This window comes from Heptranchias perlo, chromosome 7, assembly GCF_035084215.1.
Source record: "Heptranchias perlo isolate sHepPer1 chromosome 7, sHepPer1.hap1, whole genome shotgun sequence".
Lineage (NCBI taxonomy): Eukaryota > Metazoa > Chordata > Chondrichthyes > Hexanchiformes > Hexanchidae > Heptranchias > Heptranchias perlo.
This window is the reverse complement of record NC_090331.1, coordinates 18559104-18583642: the sequence shown is the minus strand read 5'-3', so window position 1 is coordinate 18583642 and position 24539 is coordinate 18559104. Positions and strand designations below refer to the sequence as shown.

The following is a 24539-nucleotide window of genomic DNA, read 5'->3' as shown; positions in this document are numbered from 1 at the left end:
CATTGTGAGGGTTTGCGATGTACTGGCAAACATGGTGGTACAATATATTTGGGGATGAGGCTTCGTACCTTACCTGTCCTCCTTGGGTTATTAAATTTCTTTTGGATTTGCTCTGCCGTGCCTGGGGTCAGGAAGGCGGCACTTACTGCCAAGTCCCTCCCCGTAGCTCGATCTACCGACTTGTTTCAACTTCTTGCCACGGATCCCGAACATTCTGGTTCTCTTTTTTTTTCCCCGCGCGTCTCATGAGAATCTCCATGTCCCCATCAGAACAATTGGCTGATCGGTGCTTGGCGGGGAGGGGTGGGGTGTTGATGCCAGTCCCATTGCTGCTCATGCTGTGAGTCCCAAGGATGGTGATTTAATGTGGAACCTGCCTTGCATTTTGCCATGAAGGGCTGCTGCTTCTTTTGGCCTTCAGAAATGTATGCATTCAGCATGCAACCATCATCTTATCCAGAATGGACATTCCAAAATCTTACCTGCACCACCACCAACACCACCTCACCCCCATCACCAATTAACTGCTTCTGGTCCACAATGTGCTGTCCTATTAAGCTGCTGCAGGCTTTTAAAACCTTCAGGCGGCAATGACGACTTGCATTTATATAGCGCCTTTAACATAGTAAAACATCCCAAGGCGCTTCACAGGAGCGTTTTCAAACAAAATTTGACACCGAGCCACATAAGGAGATATTAGGACAGGTGACCAAAAACTTGGTCAAAGAGGTAGGTTTTAAGGAGCATCTTAAAGGAGGAGAGAGAGGTGTAGAGGCGGAGAGGTTTAGGGAGGGAATTCCAGAGCTTACGGCAAAGGCAGCTGAAGGTACGGTCGCCAGTGGTGGAATGATTAAAATCGGGAATGCGCAAGAGGCAAGAATTTGGAGGAGTGCAGAGATCTCGGAGGGTTGTAGGACTGGAGGAGGTTACAGAGATGGGGAGGGATGAGGCCATGGAGGGATTTGAAAACAAGGATGGGAATTTTAAAATCGAGGCGTTCCGGGAGCCAGCACAGGGGTGATGGGAGAACAGGACTTAGAGCCAGTTAGGATACGGGCAGCAAAGTTTTGGATGAGCTCAAGTTTATGGAGGATGGAAGATGGGAGGCCAGCCAGGAGAGCATTGGAATAGTCGAGTCTGGAGGTAACAAAGGCATAGATGAGGTTTCAGCAGCAGATGAGCTGAGACAGGGGCGGAAACGGGTGATGTTACGAAGGTGGAAGTAGGCGGTCTTGGTGATGGTCAATAGCTCATCTCTGGGTCAGGTCGGATGCCAAGGTTGTGAATGGTCTGGTTCAGCTTCAGACAGTGGCAAGGGAAAGGGATGGAGTCAGTGGCTAGGGAACGGAGTTTGCAGTGGAGACCAAAGACAGCGGCTTCGGTCTTCCCAATATTTAGTTGGAGGAAATTTTTGTGCAGTCCGGTCAAGCAATGTAACAAATGAGAGACAGTGGAGGGGTCGAGAGGTGGCGGTGAGGTAGAGCTGGAGAACATCAGCGTACATGCGGAATCAGGCGTTGTGTTTTTGGATGATGTCACTGAGGAGCAGCATGTAGATGAAAAATAGGTAGGGGCCGAGGATAGATCCTTGGGAGACTGCAGAGGTAATGGTGCAGGATGTTTCACTTCTCCCCCCTCCCCAGTGTAACTTACAAATGAGTGGTGGGAGCTTCATTAGCTCACCCACCAATATTCTAATGAGCAGATCCTGGGGATTTGGACAGAGTCAATGTCCCAACTTGCCGGTGGCCAGAAGTCTCGCTTTGCTGTTGTTGCAGTGGATCAGGACACCGATTTTTGGGGTCTATATTTGTAGGCCTGGTGCTGATTTAAATTTCCAATTGCGTGCATCATTTGTATTAATCCATATATATATTTCAGGCTGAGAGTTCAGCACGGGCAATAATGGTACCTCATTCCTAGCTTCAACCGTTTTTTATAAAGAAGGACATTTTTAACTAAATAGCCATGTACCTTGTTGAAATGCCTGGACCACCAGGGATAAAAGCAAATTGTAAAAGAGAAGCCGCTTGCCAGGATTTATTACTTTAACTGTTGGTAAGCTACTGGTGGGGAAAGAGTGTTATGAATCGCTGGGGCTGGTGCATTTGAACCTGAATAGAATCCATTTGGTGATTGCTTATTTCCTTGATACCCACGATTGTACATTCCAGAAGGACTTGGTGGATAGTGATCAGAAGTGGGAATGCTGGCTGTTGCTTTTCTTTTCTCCTCTCCTTCCCCTCAAGGCCGAAGGCTGAGACCCAACTGCTGCCAAGCTAAGATCAGCTAACTCCGCATAAAATACGGCTTGACTCTGGAACCTTCTGGTCTGTATAGCTCAACACTGCACCAGGCAGTGCCTTTACTCACTAGGCCATTAGGGAGCTGCAGGTACATTTAACTCTTGTATAATTATTGTGTGGCTAGCTGTTATTGCTCCCAAAGATCTTTGTATTCCTATTACATTTCCAACCCCAAGAAATGCTTTCAATTTACAAGCACATATTTTGTAACTTGACTGTTGTCTAGAGTGCAATCTGTACTGCTGGATATTTGATATTTTATTTGGCACCCTACTCTGGAATCTCTTAATATGACAGGAAGTGCATCAAGATCTGGCTAGTTCTAACCTGCATATTTAGTCAAAGAATTAAAAGTAAGGTTGTGTCAAATCCAAGCTGTAGTTTTGCCACTGTTACTGGATCTAGAACAAACCCACTGTCAAGTCAGGCTCAGGAGTACAGCTCGAACAAGAGCCATGACAATGGCAACTGTAGCGTCAATAATAAAAGTAGGTGAATTAAGTGCCTCCTTAAATGAAATGATGTTTTTATACGTAAACTTTGTAATGGCAATAGCTGCTAGTACACCATAATAGGGCTGATGGAAGAGTTGTACTTCATAGCTCAGACTAATGTATGTCTTTTTATTTCTAGATGGTTAAAAATTTCTGTGATGAGGTTTGCTTTGTCATCTGCACCTTAAAAGGTACTTCCTTACAGTTTTGCTTATCTATTGTTGATCCTTGAAAGAACATCATTGCCCCTTATAGCGAGTTCTTGGAAAGCTTGATTCTGGCACCACCACATTGAACACTGTGGCAAGTTTCTCCTGCTGTGACATTAGATTTTTCCAATGTTTTCCAGCTGTAAATAAAGCTTTACGCCTGTGGTCCAGATACACCAAGGACTCTTTTTAGGTTGCATTATAACTGGTTCCTTATTTTCTATTTGCTCACTGAGATTTGTTACGGGTGCATTGCTCTATTAGAAAGCTCTGCAGACTGACTGTCCTGCACAAGGGATCCAATCAAATCTGGCTGTGTGTTCTTTGGTTGAGGATGTACCTTTATAACTTTCTGTTCTTTTAAAGAGCAAAGGGGAAGATTTCCTCTGTGTGCCAGTGAAATGAAATTGTAAACATGTTATAAAGAGTGTGTTTGATTTTGCTGCAATTATTGCATAGAGGAAATCTTTCCACCTAAATGTCTTAATGCAATATAACCGAGCTGTCACTTTTTTAAAAAAATGATTGAAATCACAATGGTCCAATGAAGATTAAACTTTTGTCTTGTCCTATTGTAGTTCTTAGAATAGTCAAAATGTTTTCAAACACTAGTTTCTCCCCCTATCTTCCTTTCCCACCCCCACCCCTTTCCTGAAAACAGCTTCACATATCTCATCCAGGCAGGAAGTGTTGGTCGTAGAAAGCTTCATAACTGAGTTTGACCCTGTCTTCACCTAATGCTTCCACGGAGGCTGGGATTACTGGATATTGATCAAAAGTGGGAACTCCTGGCATTTCACTCCCTTGCTTCCTAGCCCACAATTGTGAGACTAATCATAATGCCCCAATTGCTACCTCTCTAATAGCTAAGAAATCAAATTGGGGACTTTCTGTAGTGGTGCCTTTACCCATTAGGCCATTAAGGGATCTCCCACTCAAATGATTAACTGAAGAAGGTATTAGATTGGTTTCTTATTGGAGAGGATGGGAAAAGAGAATGTGTTCTCAGCAATGATTGTGGAAAGTGTTGTATATTGAGCGTTTCTTGAGGAATTGATGTCATAAGGTGCATGTTGATATTGAAGAATTGCTGAATAAGTTTCTTCCCCACGTCCTAGGGTCTCCTACTTTAATGCTAATGTAACTTAAAATCATTGTATGTTCTTCACAGCTGAGAGAACTGATGGGTACCACATCATCTTAAAGTGAACAGAGTTGGACATGATTCCTCGATCACCAGGCAGAAGATTCAGTGTTCATGTATTGTTTGGACATCCTGTCATTAAACGTGGACAACCATCTGAAAAACAGACCAAAAACAAATTGGTCGCAGTACTAAAATTGCCTTTACCCAAAGTCCTCGAGAACAAAGACTTTTTTCTTAATGAAAGTGAACATTTTTTTTTGGTGGGGGGTGGTGGGGGCAGTGAAGCGGGACAGAGGGAGGAATCCCATTGCCTTAATCATTTTGTTGTCCAGTTCCCCAGTAAGAGATGCTGTGCTCCCTACAAGGCAAGATTGACAAAAATGTTCTGCTTTATCCTGCACGAAATGCAGTACATTCATTTTTTGATTTTTATTTCTTTTTACAAGGTGGTGGGGGGAAGGGGAAGCTTAAAAATAATCTTTTCCTCCACTTATTTACCGTTATTCCCAGTCATAATGAACAAGGTTTGCAGTTTTCAAGCAAAATGAAAATCGACCGGACGCCCAAATTCCTGCATTCCGTGTAATCGAGACGGAATTCAATTTATTCCACCTAGGCTATTAACAAATGGTGACATAAACTGTCGGAATGGATGAAGAATATTTTTTTTCCTTACTGAATCTGCTGAATGTATGCTCGAGTACTGCTAGGATTTGTCTTCTACTGGGGAAAAAAAGGAATAACTAAGAGAGTTAAAAATACATACTATATTTTTAGAGTTGGGGGAGGAGGATATTGCAAATGCTAAAGAAATATGACTACATATGTAAGTAAAGCTGGTTAATATGTGCACATATACAGATCTGTTTTCTGATCAATGTTTGAAGCCAGTTCCATTTTGAATTGTTTTAATGCACAGAGGAATTGATGTGTGAAGTTATTCATTATTTAAACACAGCCTATGGGTTGCAAAAGGGCATTAATGACTACATAGAGCTTGCTAGATGTCATAGACTCTCTCTAGGATGGTGACTTTTTCATGAAGCCCCACAAATTAAGTGTACTTTAACATTTTAGAGCTATTATTAATGTTTACACAGAATGCTGTTCAATTTGTAAGTCACCCAGGGACAAGTTGTTTTTGCATTCCCCCCCCCCCAAAAAAAAAATAGTTCTGATAAGCTTGCATCATACTGAGCCCTTTTTCTTTGCTGGAAATTCTGCTGCAGTCATTAGATATATTAAAATCAGTAGAAACATTTATTTTAAAAAAAATTAAAACATACAGAGGGACCTCCCTCTCTCCAGCCCTTCATTTTAGATGTGCTTCCATCGCCTTTGCATCTTGCCCCCATGCACAATTCCTGAGTTGAGAAGCCAGCCAGGTGAGTTGCTCATTAGCCCTTTTCTTGGCTTCTGGTGGGTGTGTAGGAGTGTTCTGCCTCCTTTTAATGTCATGGCTGAAACGAGGGTCTTGAGGTGTGGAGGATAAGGAAAAAGGAAGGAGAATGATACTTCATTCCACCATACCATGGTACATTGTTATAGTGCCCCACCATATTAAGGCGTGTCTTGCGTTTTTAACGAATATAACTACAGTTCATTGAGTAAACAAATCATGATTTTCAGAAACCAGCATTATTCCAGCATTTATAGAGTAAATGCTTTTGGTGTAGTTCAGATGATACTTTCCCATCTGTTAATTTCAGAAAGGAATAAAACTGACAAATCGAGCCTGAGGCAGGTTTTATTAGTTCTGTTACTAGCATCTGGTTTCTGATAACTTTGGATGGGTGAAGTTGAATTTCTGGAGGTTCTGATCAGTCTGGCCTACCAAGTAAACCAAGTGAAGCCATAAATTGGGCATCCAATCATCTGAATTTCCCTGAATTCAGACAATGAAAAGCAGCAAACGTCCTGAATGAAAGGCTTTAGTGGATGTTTCTTCAGATTGACTGCTGAATGAGTTTAGCTTCACAGCCCTTAATTCCTAGTGACTACATAGCCACCCTTACCCCAGTTTGCCATCAAACGGATAATATTGAAGCTTTGTGATTAAAGGGCTTGGGTTCGGCAGATATTGTGTGGATGGTTGCGTTTGAAGGTGAACAGAAACTAGATCTGTTCAGTGGTCTGTAGTCCAAGCAACAGAACGTGCCTCAGGTATGGCAGATTCCTTTTTGAATGGAGATGGAGCTGTGACTACTGACCTCTGTGGTGATGAGAAAATTCTAATGTGTGCATAGAAGGTTTGGCAAATGAGAATTTATAACATTTAAACTATCATTAGGTTCAGAAAAAACAAAACAAATGGAGATCCAATGGAAGAAGGTGAGGCTTCAAATCCCCACATGGCAATAAATTGCATGTAGCTCTGTAGTAAATTGCCTATTTACAGAAAACCTGAAGGATTTGCTTCATTTATTTGTTTTTCTGTGTAACCATGACCACGCATTTTCATTAACGTTGCATTTTGGAATACTGCTTTGCCATAGTTTTGGGGTATAACCTTTGTGTTGAAAGAATTTGATGCAGTGAAGTTTCAGGCTAATTTCCAACTGGTTTTTGAGTTGGTGTAATGCTTTGTATAATTTCTGTGGCATTATTTTATGTGTCTTAAAAATGTTTTTGTACTAATACCAATTAAATGTAGCAAATTATATATTGTCTTAATGATGGGCGAGGTTACCACTGTTAATTTTTTTCCAGGTGTAGTTTCATTTTTTGACAAACCTCCTGGGGTCTTTCACTACTGCAGGAGTCACTGGGTGAATGTGCACATTAATATATAAATTCGGCAGGATTGCAGAGGGTAAAGCGGGCGAGGGTGGCTGGATCATGAACGTGCGAGGTCTAACGATCGTAAATATTTTTTTAACGTGAAAGCATATTTTGCACCGGCTATTGTACATTTCAGCTCAGAAATGGAAAGTGTTCTGTACCTGCAGGTCTGTACGCTAGTCAACGAAACACAAATAAATTGACCTTTTTTATAACAAGACTTCTGCAGAGCTTTCATTTTTTAATGCTCATGGCGTCTTCTACTTTTGGAATTTAAAAGAAGGGACCAGTTAGATGCAAGAAAGAGAAAGAAAGAACTTGCATTTGAACAGCGCCTTTCATGATGTCCCAAAGCGCTTTACAGTCAATGAAGTAATTTTGAAGTGCAGTCACTGTTGTAATGTAGGCAACGCGGCAACCAATTTTGTGCTCAGCAAAGGGTCCCACAAACAGCAATGTGATAATGACTAGATAATCTGTTTTAGTGATGTCAGTTGAGGGATAAATATTGACCAGGACACCGAAAGAACTCCCCTGCACTTCTTTGAAATAGCACCATGGGATCTCATACGTCCACCTGAGGGGACAGAAGGGGCCTCGGTTTAACATCTCATCTCACCTCCGACAGTGCAGCACTCACTCAGTACTGTACTGAAGTCTCAGCCTAGATTTTGTGCTCAAGTCTCTGTAGTGGGACTTGATCCCACAACCTTCTGACTCAGAGGCAAGAATGCTACCACTTAGTCCCGGTTGACATTTTTAATGCTTTCATTTCATTTAAAATATTTAATTTTAATGGTTTAACTAACACATTTCAAGAACAAATATTATAAAAAAATATTGGAAGAAGAGAAGGCTGGGGAAGCGAGTTTGTGAGAAGTTGGGTGAGACTTTCTTGGCTGTCTTAAGCAGTGATTGCACCACTGCTGATGACTGCAGTGCTTTGAACATTAATCCATCTCCTTATGGAGTATGAGTTATTTGTATAGGGTGCTACTGATAAAGCCAACCTTCTAATATAGATAAGTGTAAGGTGGTGCATTTTGGTAGGAAGAATAAGGAGGCCGCATGCTACCTGGATAATAAGAGACTAAATGGGGTAGAAGAGCAAAGGGATTTCAGGGTACAGATCCACACATCACAAAGTAGCGGCGCAGGTTAATAATGTCATAAAAAAGGGAAATCAAGCACCTGGGTTCATTTCTTCTAGAGGGGTAGAATTGAAAAGCAGAGAAGTTATGTAAAACTTGTATAGAACCTTGGTTAGACCACACTTGGAGCATTGTGCAGTTCTGGTCCCCATATTATAGAAAGGACATAGAGGCGTTGGAGAGGGTATACATAAGATTCACAAGGATGATACCAGAATTGAAAGGATATATTTATCAGGAAAGGTTGAACAGGCTGGGGCTATGTGAATGCTGAGGAGTGACCTGATAGAGGTCTTTAAGATAATGAAAGGGTTTCTTTTTATTTGTTCATGGGACGTGGGCGTCGCTGGCAAGGCCAGCGTTTATTGCCCATCCCTAATTGTCCTTGAGAAGGTGGTGATGAGCCGCTGCCTTGAACCGCTGCAGTCTGTGTGGTGAAGGTTCTCCCATAGTGCTGTTAGGTAGGGAGTTCCAGGAATTTGACCCAGCGACGATGAAGGAACAGCGATATATTTCCAAGTCGGGATGGTGTGTGACTTGGAGGGGAACGTGCAGGTGGTGTTCCCATGTGCCTGCTGTCCTTGTCCTAGTAGTAGAGGTCATGAGTTTGGGAGGTGCTGTCGAAGAAGCCTTGGCGAGTTGCTGCAGTGCATCCTGTGGATGGTACACACTGCGGCCATGGTTCGCCATTGATGAAGGGAGTGAATGTTTAGGGTGGTGGATGGGGTGCCAATCAAGTGGGCTGCTTTGTCCTGGATGGTGTTGAGCTCCTTGAGTGTTGTTGGAGCTGCACTCGTCCAGGCAAGTGGAGAGCATTCCATCACACTCCTGACTTGTGCCTAGTAGATGGTGGAAAGGCTTTGGGGAGTCGGGAGGTGAGTCACTTGCCGCACAATACCCAGCCTCTGACTTGCTCTTGTAGCCACAGTATTTATGTGTTAGTCCAGTTAAGTTTCTGTTCAAAGGTGAACCCCAGGCTGTTGATGGTGGTGTATTCAGCGATGGTAATGCCATTGAATGTCAAGGGGAGGTGGTTAGACTCTCTTGTTGGAGATGGTCATTGCCTGGCATTTGTCTGGCACGAATATTACTTGCCACTTATCAGCCCAAGCCTGGATGTTGTCCAGGTCTTGCTGCATGCAGGCACTGACTGCTTCATTATCTGAGGGGTTGTGAATGGAATTGAACACTGTGCAATCATCAGCGAACGTCCCCATTTCTGACCTTATGATGGAGGAAAGGTCATTGATGAAGCAGCTGAAGATGGTTGGACCTAGGACACTGCCCTGAGGAACTCCTGCAGCGATGTCCTGGGACTGAGATGATTGGCCTCCAATAGCCACTACCATTGTGCTAGGTATGACTCTAGCCACTGGAGAGTTTTCTCCCTGATTCCCATTGACTTCAATTTTACTTGGGCTCCTTGGTGTCACACTCGGTCAAATGCTGCCTTGATGTCAAGGGAGTCACTCTCACCTCACCTCTGGAATTCAGCTCTTTTGTCCATGTTTGGACCAAGGCTGTAATGAGATCTGGAGCCAAGTGGTCCTGGCGGAACCCAAACTGAGCATTGGTGAGCAGGTTATTGGTGAGAAAGTGCTGCTTGATAGCACTGTCGACGACACCTTCCATCACTTTGCTGATGATTGAGAGTAGGCTGATGGGGCAGTAATTGGCCAGATTGGATTTGTCCTGCTTTTTGTGGACAGGACACACCTGGGCAATTTTCCACATTGTCAGGTAGATGCCAGTGTTGTAGCTGTACTGGAACAGTTTGGCTAGAGACGCGGCTAGTTCTGGAGCACAAGTCTTCAGCACTACAGTCGGGGCCCATAGCCTTTGCTGTATTCAGTGCACTCAGTCATTTTTTGATATCACGTGGAGTGAATCAAATTGGCTGAAGACTGGCTTCAGTGACGGTGGAGATGGATCATCCACTTGGCACTTCTGGCTGAAGACGGTTGCAAACACTTCAGCTTTGTCTTTTGCACTCACGTGCTGGACTCTGCCATCATCGAGGATGGGGATGTTTACAGACCCTCCTCTTCCCGTTAGTTGTTTGATTGTCCACCACCATTCACGACTGGATGTGGCACGACTGCAGATCTTTGATCTGATCCGTTGATTGTGGAATCGCTTAGCTCTGTCTATAGCATGTTGCTTCCGCTGTTTAGCATGCATGTAGTCCTGAGTTGTAGCTTCACCAGGTTGGCACCTTATTTTTAGGTATGCCTGGTGCTGCTCCTGGCATGCTCTTCTACACTCCTCATTGATCCAGGGTTGATCCCCTGGCTTGTTGGTAATGGTAGAGTGAGGAATATGCCGGGCCATGGGGTTACAGATTGTGCTGGAATACAATTCTGCTGCTGCTGATGGCCCACAGCTATGTCAGGCTGTTGCTTGACTAGTCTGTGGGACAGCTCTCCCAATTTTGGCACAATTCCCCAGATGTTCGTTAGGAGGACTTTGCAGTGTCGACTGGGCTTGGTTTACCTTTGTCGTGTCCAGTAGTCCGTCCAGTTTTATTCTTATTATGACTTTTTTAAAGCAAGATTTTACAACTCAGTGGCTTGCTAGGCCATTTCAGAGGGCAATTAAGAATCAACCACATTGCTGTGGGTCTGGAGTCACATATAAGCCAGACCGGGTAAGGACAGCAGGTTTCCTTCCCCAAAGGGCATTCGTGAACCTGATAGGTTTTTACGACAATCCGGTAGTTTCATGGCCACCATTACTGATATTAGTTTTTTTAATTCCAGATTTTATTTAATTGATTAAATTTAAATTTCCCCCAGCTGCCGTAGCAGGATTTGAATTCCTGACTCTGGATTATTAGTCCAGGCCTCTGGATTACTAGGCCAGTAACATAACCACTATGCTACCTTACCCCTTGAGCACATGTCTTTAGCACTGCAGCCTGGATTTGTCGGGGCCCATAGCCTTTGTTGTATCCAATGCACTCGGCCGTTTTTTGATATCATATGGAGTGAATCGAATTGGCTGAAGACTGACTTCTGTGATGGTGGGGATATCGGGAGGAGGCCAAGATGGATCATCCACTCGGCACTTCTGGCTGAAGATGTTGCAAAAGCTTCAGCCTTGTCTTTCGCACGCATGTGCTGGACTCTGCCATCATTGAGGATGAGGATGTTTACAGAGCCTCCTCCTCCCGTTAGTTGTTTAATTGTCCACCACCATTCACGACTGGATGTGGCAGGACTGCAGAGTTTTGATCTGATCCGTTGGTTGTGCAATCGCTTAGCTCTGTCTGTAGCATGTTGCTTCTGCTGTTTAGGATGCATGTCGTCCTGAGTTGTAGCTTCACCAGGTTGGCACCTCATTTTTAGGTACGCCTGGCATGCTTTTCTACATTCCTCATTTAGAATCATAGAATCATAGAAGTTTACAACATGGAAACAGGCCCTTCGGCCCAACATGTCCGTGTCACCCAGTTTATACCACTAAGCTAGTCCCAGTTGCCTGCACTTGGCCCATATCCCTCTATACCCATCTTACCCATGTAACTGTCCAAATGCTTTTTAAAAGACAAAATTGTACCCGCCTCTACTACTGCCTCTGGCAGCTCGTTCCAGACACTCACCACCCTTTGAGTGAAAAAATTGCCCCTCTGGACCCTTTTGTATCTCTCCCCTCTCACCTTAAATCTATGCCCCCTCGTTATTGACTCCCCTACCTTTAGGAAAAGGTTTTGACTATCTACCTTATCTATGCCCCTCATTATTTTATAGACTTCTATAAGATCACCCCTAAACCTCCTACTCTCCAGGGAAAAAAGTCTCAGTCTGTCCAACCTCTCCCTATAAGTCAAACCATCAAGTCCCGGTAGCATCCTAGTAAATCTTTTCTGCACTCTTTCTAGTTTAATAATATCCTTTCTATAATAGGGTGACCAGAACTGTACACAGTATTCCAAGTGTGGCCTTACTAATGTCTTGTACAACTTCAACAAGACATCCCAACTCCTGTATTCAATGTTCTGACCAATGAAACCAAGCATGCTGAATGCCTTCTTCACCACCCTATCCACCTGTGACTCCACTTTCAAGGAACTATGAACCTGTACTCCTGGATCTCTTTGTTCTATAACTCTCCCCAACGCCCTACCATTAACGGAGTAGGTCCTGGCCCGATTCAATCTACCAAAATGCATCACCTCACATTTATCTAAATTAAACTCCATCTGCCATTCATCGGCCCACTGGCCCAGTTTATCAAGATCCCGTTGCAATCCTAGATAACCTTCTTCACTGTCCACAATGCCACCAATCTTGGTGTCATCTGCAAACTTACTAACCATGCCTCCTAAATTCTCATCCAAATCATTAATATAAATAACAAATAACAGCGGACCCAGCACCGATCCCTGAGGCACACTGCTGGTCACAGGCCTCCAATTTGAAAAACAACCCTCTACAACCACCCTCTGTCTTCTGTCGTCAATCCAATTTTGTATCCAATTGGCTACCTCACCTTGGATCCCGTGAGATCTAACTTTATGTAACAACCTACCATGCGGTACCTTGTCAAAGGCTTTGCTAAAGTCCATGTAGACCACGTCTACTGCACAGCCCTCATCTATCTTCTTGGTTACCCCTTCAAAAAACTCAATCAAATTTGTGAGACATGATTTTCCTCTCACAAAACCATGCTGACTGTTCCTAATCAGTCCCTGCCTCTCCAAATGCCTGTAGATCCTGTCTCTCAGAATACCCTCTAACAACTTACCCACTACAGATGTCAGGCTCACCGGTCTGTAGTTCCCAGGCTTTTCCCTGCCGCCCTTCTTAAACAAGGGCACAACATTTGCTACCCTCCAATCTTCAAGCACCTCACCTGTAGCTGTCGATGATTCAAATATCTCTGCTAGAGGACCCGCAATTTCCTCCCTAACCTCCCATAACGTCCTGGGATACATTTCATCAGGTCCCGGAGATTTATCTACCTTGATGCGCGTTAAGACTTCCAGCACCTCCCACTCTGTAATATGTACACTCCTCAAGACATCATCATTTATTTCCCCAAGTTCCCTAACATCCATGCCTTTCTCAACCGTAAATACCGATGTGAAATATTCATTTAGGATCTCACCCATCTCTTGTGGTTCCGCACATAGATGACCTTGTTGATCCTTAAGAGGCCCTACTCTCTCCCTAGTTACTCTTTTGCCCTTTATGTATTTGTAGAAGCTCTTTGGATTCACCTTTGCCTTATCTGCCAAAGCAATCTCATGTCCCCTTTTTGCCCTGGTAGGGTAAACATAGAGAATATGTTTCCATTTGTGAGAGAGTCCAGAACTAGAGGTCATCAATATAAAATAGTCACTAATAAATCCAATAGGGAATTCAGGAGAAACTTCTTTACCCAAAGATTGGTAAGAATGTGGAATGAGCTACCACATGAAAAGATGGTATATTTATGTTTGCCTCAACTCATATTGTTGCTAATAGTATTGATGCATTTAAGGGGAAGCTAGTTAAGCACATGAGGAAGAAAGGAATAGAAGGGTATGCTGATAGGGTTAGATGTAGCAAGGGAGAAGGCTGATGGGAAGCATAAATGCCAGCATAGACCAGTTGGGCCGAATGGCCTGTTTCTGTGCTGTAGTTTCTATGTAAATCAATCTAGACAGGACAGCCTTCTGCCACTATGCTACAAAATACATAAATGTCTATGCAAGATTCATTAGATGATTTTTAAAAAATCTTGCTAATTTCATTCTGTTTCTTCCTCGTCTCTCCTGAAGCTGTTGAATCCTTGATGGTTCCAAGAGTGCCAGTTATCCTCTGGACCTGGCCCAACTGGTTATTATTTATGTGTGAGCAGGCTATTATCCAAACCTGAACCTGATGGTCAGACATGCACATTTACACCAGGGGTTACTAGATGGCAATCAGAAGTCAGTTCTTTCCTCTTCACCCCAGGTGAATTGTAGCAGTTCGCTATGCCCTCGCTGGGATCAACTAATTCAGTAGAAACCAGAAATTGTAACCTGGCACCTTCCTATTGTATATGACTCAGCTACCTACTCAACAAACTCCCTGAACTATCACGGTTCCCAATCCAGCAGATGGTTGAATGGCAATGTCTGCTTCTCTGCTGAATGCAAATCCATCACTGGAGCCATTTGGCAAATAAATAAAATAGGCAACAGGGGCTTATAGCGTTCATCACCATTCAAGCTCTTCAATGCCGGGAGCCAGTGGAATACTTTAATACCTGAGTGCTTCATGACCAAAATACTTTGCCAAGTTTTCTATATCTTGTTGGAGAGTCCCAGAGTTCAGTTAAATCTCCTAGACCCTGTGAAAAGTCTGAAATTTCCCACTTTAGTTCACCACTCCCTGTAACAAACAAAAGAAAATTTATGTCCATACAGTGTGTGGACTTCCAAATCGGTGACATTAATCTGAATTGTGTACAACAACACTCTGGCGTAGCGTTCGAACGGGTGTAAATCATTTACGCCTGAATTTCCTCAATCATTTGCACTCAAAGTCGCCATTACGCCGTTCTTATGCTGCAGTTTGTGTGTAAGTTTCCAGCAAATCTGCCCCAGAGTGTTAGGAGTAGGTCTTTCAGAAGATAATCAGTATTAATATATAATCAATAGCCCCTAATTTTATAGTCACTCCTCAGCAATGAATAATGAAGTTGTACAATTGCTTACTTATAAATGCACCAATCTATGATATCCACATTAGGGTGTTTCAGTTTCATATTGTTGCTGACATAAACATACTATCTTTTCATTCAGACAAGAAGGAAATTATCCCAACTCTGCACATTGTGTTTAATGTTAAATCTCCATGTTAATAAATAACATGATCTTACAAATCATTCCACTTTGAGAAATCTGCTTTGGCAAATATGTGGGGTTTAAATGTAAATCTCAGAGTTAATATGTAATGCAATAATCCTGTGCTATAAGTCACTCCATTCTGAAAATCGCTACTTACAACAAACATATCTAACATGTATACATATGATTTTGTTGTTTTCATAGAATCATAGAAAGTTACGACACAAAAGGAGGCCATTTGGCCCATCCTGTCCGTGCCGGCTGGAAAAGAGCTATCCAGCTTAATCCCACTTTCCAGCACTTTTCGACAGGAAAGTTTGTTTTAAAAGTCATTATACATGACTGTCATGTGTTATTATTCTTAATGTCGGCAGTCAATCAATGCTCTATGTTTTGTAATCAAATATTCATTCCATTCACTTCAATGTGGTTAACTCAATTCTCTTTTGTAATCCCCACATTACTATAAAAAAATGTAAATCAGATCAGTTTAAAGCTTTTTGTAATGTAAACGTTTATTGAAATGCCATCCTCTTGATTTTTAAACATTTTCCCCAATAATTTTATGTCTCATGCTGGGAACTGCTTCACTCAGTGGGGTCATTGGATAGTGGTCAGGACCAGGCTGATCTTTTTCCTCCTCCCCAGCCTGGGGCACTGAGACCTATAGTAGCACCTCAATTGATGCCTCAGTTCAGATCAGCTAACTCAGCCCAGACCAGGAGTTGAGCATGCAATCTCCAGGGTATTAGATTTCTAAAGAGCTTAAACCTTTTTTTTAAATAAAAACGCATAGCAGTTCGATCAATATCTGAAAGAAGACAACAGCTTAATGTTTCATGTGTAATCTTCCCTTTAAACTAGTAAGTGTCTTTTACAGGTCTGTTAAAGACCAGCAGAACCATTTTTAAAATTTCAGTTTTCCATCAATTGCCTTTTTGAAAATCTCAAACTTTATTGAAATGTGCGCTTTGTTATCAAACACTGGATTCATTCAAGAAAGAAAAAGATGTAATCCCAAACCAAGCTATCTTTGTTATTTTCTTCTGTTTCTTGGATGTTTGTTGGTAGCTTTTGACACACAATTTAGCCTACTTGGTGTGCCTGCTGTAACCATGAAAAATGACACACCAATACATTTTATCTTCTGCTTGTATCACTTCAGTGTGCCTTAATCTCCTGCATTAATTAGGACGTACAATGCACTGCCGTGATCAGTGGGAAATGTTTAAAGAAACATTTAACGAGATACAGAACTGGTTTATACCCCTGAGGGGCAAGAACTCTACTTGCCAAAAAAAACAGCCATGGACAACTAAACAGGTAAGGGACAGTATAAGACATAAGGAAAGGGCATACAAAAAGGCAAAAAATGGCACAGATCCTGGCGAATGGGAAAGATACAAAGATCAACAAAGGGTCACAAAACAGACAGTAAGAGCTACAAAAAGAGAGTATGAAAAGAAACTTGCAAGGGATATCAAAACCAATATGAAGAACTTTTATAGTTATATTAGGAAAAAGAGGGTGGTCAGGAGCAGTGTTGGCCCCTTAAAAACTGAAAGTGGGGATATTGTCATTGACAATGGGGAAATGGCGGACATGTTGAATAATTACTTTGCGTCATTATTTACAGTAGAAAAAGAGGATAGCATGCCGGAAATCCCAAGAAAACTAATATTGAATCGGGGACAGGGACTCAATAAAATTAACATAAGTAAAGCAACAGTAATGAAGAAAATAATAGCACTAAAGAGTGACAAATTCCCAGGACCAGATGGTTTCCATCCTAAGGTTTTAAAGGAAGTAGGTGAGCACATTGCAGATGCCCTAAGTATAATCTTTCAAAGTTCTCTAGATTCAGTAACTGTCCCTCTAGATTGGTAAATTGCACATGTCACTCCGCTTTTTAAGAAAGGAGGGAGAGGGAAACAGGGGAATTATAGACCAGTTAGCCTAACATCTGTTGTGGGGAAATTGCTGGAATCTATAATTAAGGATAGGGTGACCGAACACCTCGAGAATTTTCAGTTAATCAGGGAGAGCCAGCATGGATTTGTGAAAGGTAGGTCGTGCCTGACAAATCTGATTGAATTTTTTGAAGAGGTGACTAAAGTAGTGGGCAGGGGAATGTCAATGGATGTTATTTATATGGACTTCTAGAAGGCATTTGATAAGGTCCCACATAAGAGACTGTTAGCTAAGATTGAAGCCCATGGAATCGAGGGAAAAGTACGGACTTGGTTAGGAAATTGGCTGAGCGAAAGGCGACAGAGAGTAGGGATAATGGGTAAGTACTCACATTAGCAGGATGTGATTAGTGGAGTCCTGCAGGGATCTGTCTTGGGGCCTCAGTTATTCACAATATTTATTAACGACTTAGATGAAGGCAAAGAAAGTCTCATATCTATGTTTGCCGATGACACAAAGATTGGTGGCATTGGAAGGAGTGTAGATGAAAACATAAAATTACAAAGCGATATTGATAGATTAGGTGAATGGGCAAAACTGGCAAATATAATTCAATGGAGACAAATGTGAGGTCATCCACTTTGGATCAAAAAAGGATAGAACAGGGTACTTTCTGAATGGTAAAAAGTTAAAAACAGTGGATGTCCAAAGGGATTTAAGGGTTCAGGTACATAGATCATTGAAGTGTCATGAACAGGTGCAGAAAATAATCAAGAAGGCTAATGGAATGCTGGCCTTTATATCTTGAGGACTAGAGTACAAGGGGGCAGAAGTTATGCTGCAGATATACAAAACCCTGGTTAGACCGCACCTGGAGTACTGTGAGCAGTTCTGGACACCGCACCTTCGGAAGGACATATTGGCCTTGGAGGGAGTGCAGCGTAGGTTTACTAGAATGATACCCGGACTTCAAGGATTAAGTTAGGAGGAGAGATTACACAAATTGGGGTTGGATTCTCTGGAGTTTCGAAGGTTATGGGGTGATCTGATCGAAGTTTATAAGATATTAAAGGGAACAGATAGGGTGGATAGAGAGAAACTATTTCCACTGGTTGGGGATTCTAGGAGTAGGGGGCACAGTCTAAAAATTAGAGCCAGACCTTTCAGGAGCGAGATTAGAAAACATTTCTACACACAAAGGGTGGTAGAAGTTTGGAACTCTCTTCCGCAAACGGCAATTGATACTAGCTCAATTGTTAAATTTAAATGTGAGATAGATAGCTCTTTGGCAACCAAAGGTATTAAGGGATATGGGCCAAAGGCAGGTATATGGAGCTAGATCACAGATCAGCCATGATCTTATCAAATGGCGGAGCAGGCACGAGGGGCTGAATGGCCTACTCCTGTTCCTATGCACTGCCTTTTGTGGACTACTTTGACAGCCTAGTGGAAGTCATGTGTGTTATTTGGCCAAAGAGATAATTTATATCGTTGCATCTTATCTATGTTAATTTCTACTCCCTCTTATATCTTGTGCTGTATTATCTGTACGATCCTGACGTACATGCTACCTTAGAACATAAAGTGTGCACTCACATATTTGTAGATATAGGTACCCAGTCATATGTATTAGAAGACTGTTAATTTCAGAATTCACTAACCTCGGTTTGAAGGTACCAGAACATGACACACAAAGAAACCTACAACTGCTGCTTAACTTTTAACAATATGTATTATACTTCATTTCCTAAGTTTGCTGTAGGTTTCCATAAACCCTTATGGTCATTCCTCAAGGTCCTTTTTCATCGTCTTATTGCAATTGCATTCTGTCCTCCCCAGAGACACAAAGCATTTCTCTTCCAGTTGAACTGTGCCGATTTTATTGACTGTTTTTGGTGTCCTTTTCAGTACATGCACTTTGTTTTAATAATTGTGCAGAAAACAAATCTGATTTTGCAGAACTCATCTAAATCTGCAACTGATTAGTTCAGGCCAGTAGAATATCTGTCATTCACACTATGTCAGAGGATATACTGTTTTCTAATGTCAGGAGTGTTATACTATGTAATGCAAAATATATTATCATATAATGAGGGGATGGGGGCGGTTATGTCTTGATCGGTGTAAAGAGCCTGCTTTGAGGACAGCTGTGTGCTGTTAATGTGGATCTGTGTTTAATCTAGCCTGACCTTTTAAAGGCACAAATTAATCCAAATAGGCACATCCTGTGGTCAAGTGGCAGCTAATTGCTAATGCTGAGGGAAGCTTGTCTCTAGATTAGCAGTTGCTCAAAATACCCTGCTTCCACCCCATTGGGAGGAGAAACCAGATTATAAAGGTCAGCAGGAACCACTGGAAATTTTTCTAACATTATCCACTGTAACTTGTTTCTATTATGAAGATGATATTGGAGCCAATCAAGTGCAATTATGAGATAGACTTTGCACGTTTGACACTTTTAGATGTCACACTTCCTGGTGTGACATGCACTCAATACAAAACTTTTATATAACAGGACCATAGGCAAAATGTAAGTTGCTAATGATGCCTGCTGCCAGTTTTAATTACACTTGTGACTTCTCCAACATATATGCAGTTTTCAGATATATAATAACTTTGGATTATACATCCCGGTCTGTGACTTCCAATTACAGAATCTCCTTTAAGGGCAATGCCCTTCAACTGCATGGATAAAGTTAGAAATGAACACTTTCTGATATAACATTCTGTGACAGAACTTGCTTTTGTGACATATAGACTTAAAATGATTTATTTTTTTGTTTTAAATTCCAAATGGTTCTTTCAATAGCCGATTAACCAGGTTGATGCATTTCACAATTTATTTAGCAAGAGAATCTGAATTAGATCGCATGAGCTGTGCCTATAAATGATAATGCCTCCTAGTGTGATAGGGCTGTTTAGACATCTCTCTAAAGTAGTTCACAATTCTGCCTACTCTTCATCTCAGTCTTCTATTTTTTACATTAAATTTAATTTATTCTGGGGATGTGGGCATTGCTGGCATAGCCGGCATTTATTGCCCATCCCTAGTTGCCCTGAGATAGTGGTGGTGGGCGTTCATGAACTTCTGCAGTTGCGTTTTTGATAAAACTGAGTGGCTTGCTAGGCAACATCAGAGGGCAGTTAAGAATCACAGAAACATAGGAACAGGAGTAGGCCATTCAGCCCCTCCAGCATGTTCTGCTATTGAATTAGATCACGGCTAATCCACACCTCAACTGCATTTACCTGCATTTGTTCCATATCTCTTGATACCCTTACCCAACAAAAATCTATCGATCTCAGTCTTGAAAATTTTGATTGACCCCCAGCATCCACAGCCTTTTGGGGGAACGAGTTCCAGATTTCCACTACCTTTTGTGTGAAGAATGCTTCCTGATTTCACTCCTAAATGGCCTAGCTCTAATTTTAAGATTGTGCCCTCTGGCTCTAGATTTCCCCCACCAGAGGATTGTCGGATGACCACCACTGGCTTCATGCCTTTAACTGTGCTATAAGATGCCGAGGCACTTCGGGAGAGAGAATGAAACAGGAATATGATCAATCTAGAGGAAAGTAGATTGTTTTTGGGTGGGGGGAGGAGAGAAAAACAAAAATAATAATATGACCAGTTGGGCCTAAGTCTGTAGGAGGGTGACAAACTTATTTGCTTTTTAATGTGAACCCTGAAATGTCAATTCCTTCCTGTTTTAATCCTTTTTGCCGAGTCAGGGGCATTTGCTCCCTGACTGTCCAGGATATATTTTTATTCATTCTGTCAGTGGAGTAGAATTGGTCTCTGGTGGTATAATAGAGCATGTGATGTGTCCCTGTTAGCTGCTCCTCTAGAGATGCAGGATATTCATGAAATGATTTGTATTATTGGGATTACCTTTTGGCTTTGAGATTGCCTTATCTTAGACCTCAAAAGTTGAAGCAAAAATTGTCAGAAATTTGAGCACTATGCAGAGTGCGCTACAAAGATCCGGCAGATTTTCTAAAAGCTGCAAGATGCCACAACAGTTGAAGTATCTGCATCTTTGTTTCAAATTCCAAATGGTTCTTTCAATAGCCAATTAACCAGGATGATACGTGTCACAATTTATTTAGCAAGGGAATTAGAACTAGATCTCATGAACTGTGCCTGCAAATGACAATGCCTCCTAGCCACAAGATCACAAGATACATTATTGTGTCCTTGAACATGTCATAGCCTTCTAGCTCCATGTACATCTCTCCTGCATCTCCCTGTTTGAATCCCTCCATTTCAGCCACTGTCCCTGCCACAGCATCAAAATGACTCTAAACAAAGTCATGAATGACATTCTCTGTGACTGTGACCATGGTGCATTATCCCTCCTCATCCTCCTAAACCACCGTGCAACCTTTGACATGGTCAATCACACCATCCTCCAACACCTCTCCTCTGCTGTCCAGCCCTATAGGGCTGCCCTCACTTGGTTCCACATTAACTATTCATTGTAGCCAAAGCAATGGTTTCTTTTCTGACCCTCACATCATCACTTCTGGCATTCCCCCAAGGATTCATCCTTGGTCCCCTCCTCTTCCTCATCTACATGTTGCTCTTTGGTGATATCATCTGCAGATACGAGGTCAGTGATAACATGCCTCTTTGCTGCCATGCTGCTTGTCCAACATCCAGATTTGCATGAGCCACAATTTCCTCCAGCTAAACATTGGGAAGACTGAAGACATCGTCTTTGGCCCCCGTCACAAACGCTGGCCCCTTGCCCCCATCCCACCCCGCTCTCCAGCATGAAAAAACCGTTCATAACCTTGGTGTACTGTTCGAGCCTGAGCTGAATTTTCGACCCCATATCCTTTCCACCATAAAGACCACCTTCATAACATTGTCCACCTCCACCCCTACCTGAAACCATCCACTGCTGAAACCCTCATCCATGCCTATGTCACCTCCAGACTTGATGGTTCTAATGCTTTCATTGCAAGGCTACTATCCTCCATCCACCTAATTTCAAGCCCATCCAAAACTCTGTTGCTCGTATCCTTTCCTGCACTAAGTTCTGCTTGCCCACCACCCCCTCCCCTTTCACTAACCTACATTTGGCTCCCAGTCCCCCAACGCCTCATTTAAAATTCTCAACCTTGACTTTAACTCCTTCCATGACCTCACCCCTTCTTTCTCTCTAAAACCTTCTCCAGATGTAAAAATCACCCTGCATTCTATTTCTCTGACTCTGGTCTCATGTTCAGTCCCTCCTCCCTTCACTTTACCATTGTTAGCTGTTCCTTCAGTCATCTGGAATTTCCTCCCTAAACCCCTCATCATCTCCAACTCCCTCTCCTCCTTTAAGACCCTCCTTTAAAGTACACCTGTTTGACCAAGCTTTTAATCACCCTTCCTAATATCTCTTTCTTTGGCTCAATGTCTGTTTTTCACACACCTTTGTGATGCACCTTGGGATGGTTTTTTTCTACATTAGAGGTGCTATATAATTGTAGTGGAAATCTGGCATGGTTATTTATAAATTCTATGACTCATTATCCTGCTAGATTTTCACACATCTCAAAGATTTATGCTAGAGGACAATTAGTTAAGAGTCAGTGTTATGACACACTCCCAGGTAACTGGAATGACAACATTTTGTCAACATTCACTACCTGCATAATTCATGTAATCCAAAAAGCTTCTATAGGGATTGAACGTCATACCTCACCAGTTCAAACAGGAATAGAATGCTTCTTGCTAGATTGAGAAGGAAGAATTAGTAGGGCTAATTTCCTGCACCACCTCCCCTTTGCCCTGGTGCTTCACAGGAGCAGTGTAGTGCACCCCAAGTTCACTGCTCCTGTCCAGGTTCAGGAGTGCCTCTATTTGGTTTTGATCTTCCAGAATTCCCTAGATTCTAGAACAGCCCCTGTGGATTGGAAGGAGGCAAATGTAATCCTGCTATTCAAGAAAGGAGGGAGAGAGAGAAAACAGGGAACTATAGGCCAGTTAGCCTGACATCAGTAGTAGGGAAAATGCTAGAATCTATTGTTAAAGACACAGAAACAAGGCACTTGGAAAATCATAATATGATTAGCCAGAGTCAACATGGTTTTATGAAAGGGAAATCGTGTTTGACAAATTTATTAGAGTTTTTTGAGGGTGTAACTAGCTGGTAGATAAAGGGGAACCAATGGATGTAATATATTTGGATTTTCAAAAGGCATTCGATAAGGTGCCACACAAGAGGTTGTTGCACAAGATTAGGGCTCATGGGATTGGGGATAATATATTAGCATGGATTGAGGATTGGTTAACGGACAGAAAACGGAGAGTAGGAATAAATGGGTCATTTTCGGGTTGGCAGGCTGTAACTAGTAGGGTACCGCAAGGATCAGTGCTTGGGCCTCAACTGTTTACAAACTATTATTAATGAATTCGATGAAGGGACCGAGTGTAATGTATCCAAGTTTACTGATGATATAAAGCTAGGTGGGAAAGTAAGCTCTGAGGAGGACGCAAAGAGGCTGCAAAGGGATATAGACAGGTTAAGAGAGTGGCGAGAAGGTGGCAGATGGAGTATAATGTGGGGAAATGTGAAATTATCCACTTTGGTAGGAAGAAAGAAAAGCATAATATTTTTTAAAAGGTGAGAGACTGAGAAATGTTAGTGTTCAGAGGGATTTGGGTGTCCTTGTACACGAATCACAAAGTTAACATGCGGGTACAGCAAGCAATTAGGAAGGCAAATGGTATGTTGGCCTTTATTGCAAGGGCATTGAAGTATAAGAGCAAGGAGGTCTTGCTGCAATTCTATGGGGCTCTGGTGTGACCACACCTGGAGTACTGTGTACAGTTTTGGTCTCCTTACCTGAAGAAGGGTATACTTGCCTTAGAGGGGGTGCAATGAAGGTTCACTAGATTGATTCCTGGGATGAGAGAGTTGTTCTATGAGAAGAGATTGTGCAGTATGGGCCTATATTCTCTGGAGTTAAGAAGAATGAGAGGTGGTCTAATTGAAACTTATAAAATTCTTGACAGGGTAGATGCTGAGAGATTGTTTCCCCAGGCTGGAGAGTCATAGTCTTGAGATAAGGGGTCGGCCATTTAGAACCGTGATAAGAAAACATTTCTTCACTTAGAGAGTTGTGAATCTTTGGAATCCTCTACCCCAGAGAGCTGTGGATACTCAGTCATTGAGTATATTCAAGACTGAGATCGATAGGTTTTTGGCACTAAGGGAAACAAGGGATATGGGGATAGGGTGGGAAATTGGAGTTGAGGTAGAAGATCAGCCATGATCTTATTGAATGGCTGAGCAGGCTCGAGAGGCCATATGGCCTACTCCTGCTCCTATCTGTTATGTTCTTATTTCTCATCCCAGGCCATTAACGTGTCTCAAGGGCACCCCTGACACAGGCCCGCCCCAGAGCTGACAGAAAGGACAGGAAATTTAAGCATAAATGCTGACCTCTAAGACCTATAGCTGCAGGTCAGGCCTTTAAGCTGCAGATCAGCCACCAGAAAGTCCCAATTACTTAAAAAAAAAAATTCAAAATACACTTTATTTCATAAAATTTAAGGATACACACAATTCAATGTAGATGTCACAATTACAGTTCAAAAACAATACAATACAGATGATACACAATACGATTCCATTATTAGCTGTGCAATACAAATGGCCTTACACGGTGGCCTTCCCCATAGAGCCTTTGCTTAGGCCACACTTTGCTTCATTGCGTCCCA

The 24539-nt window shown here is 42.3% G+C and overlaps 1 protein-coding gene across 2 annotated transcripts in view; it reads left to right on the top strand.

Annotated features, from left to right (window-relative positions):
- Positions 1-7155, top strand: part of tfcp2l1 (transcription factor CP2-like 1) — a 50385-nt gene extending 43230 nt beyond the window's left edge. For both annotated transcript variants that reach the window (XM_067987122.1, XM_067987124.1), the window contains exons 14-15: positions 2940-2991; positions 4181-7155. In XM_067987122.1, the coding sequence (XP_067843223.1) occupies positions 2940-2991; positions 4181-4218 (90 nt within the window). In that variant the 3' untranslated portion in view covers positions 4219-7155. The remainder of the gene's footprint in view (positions 1-2939; positions 2992-4180) is intronic.
- The last annotated feature ends 17384 nt before the right edge of the window (positions 7156-24539 follow it).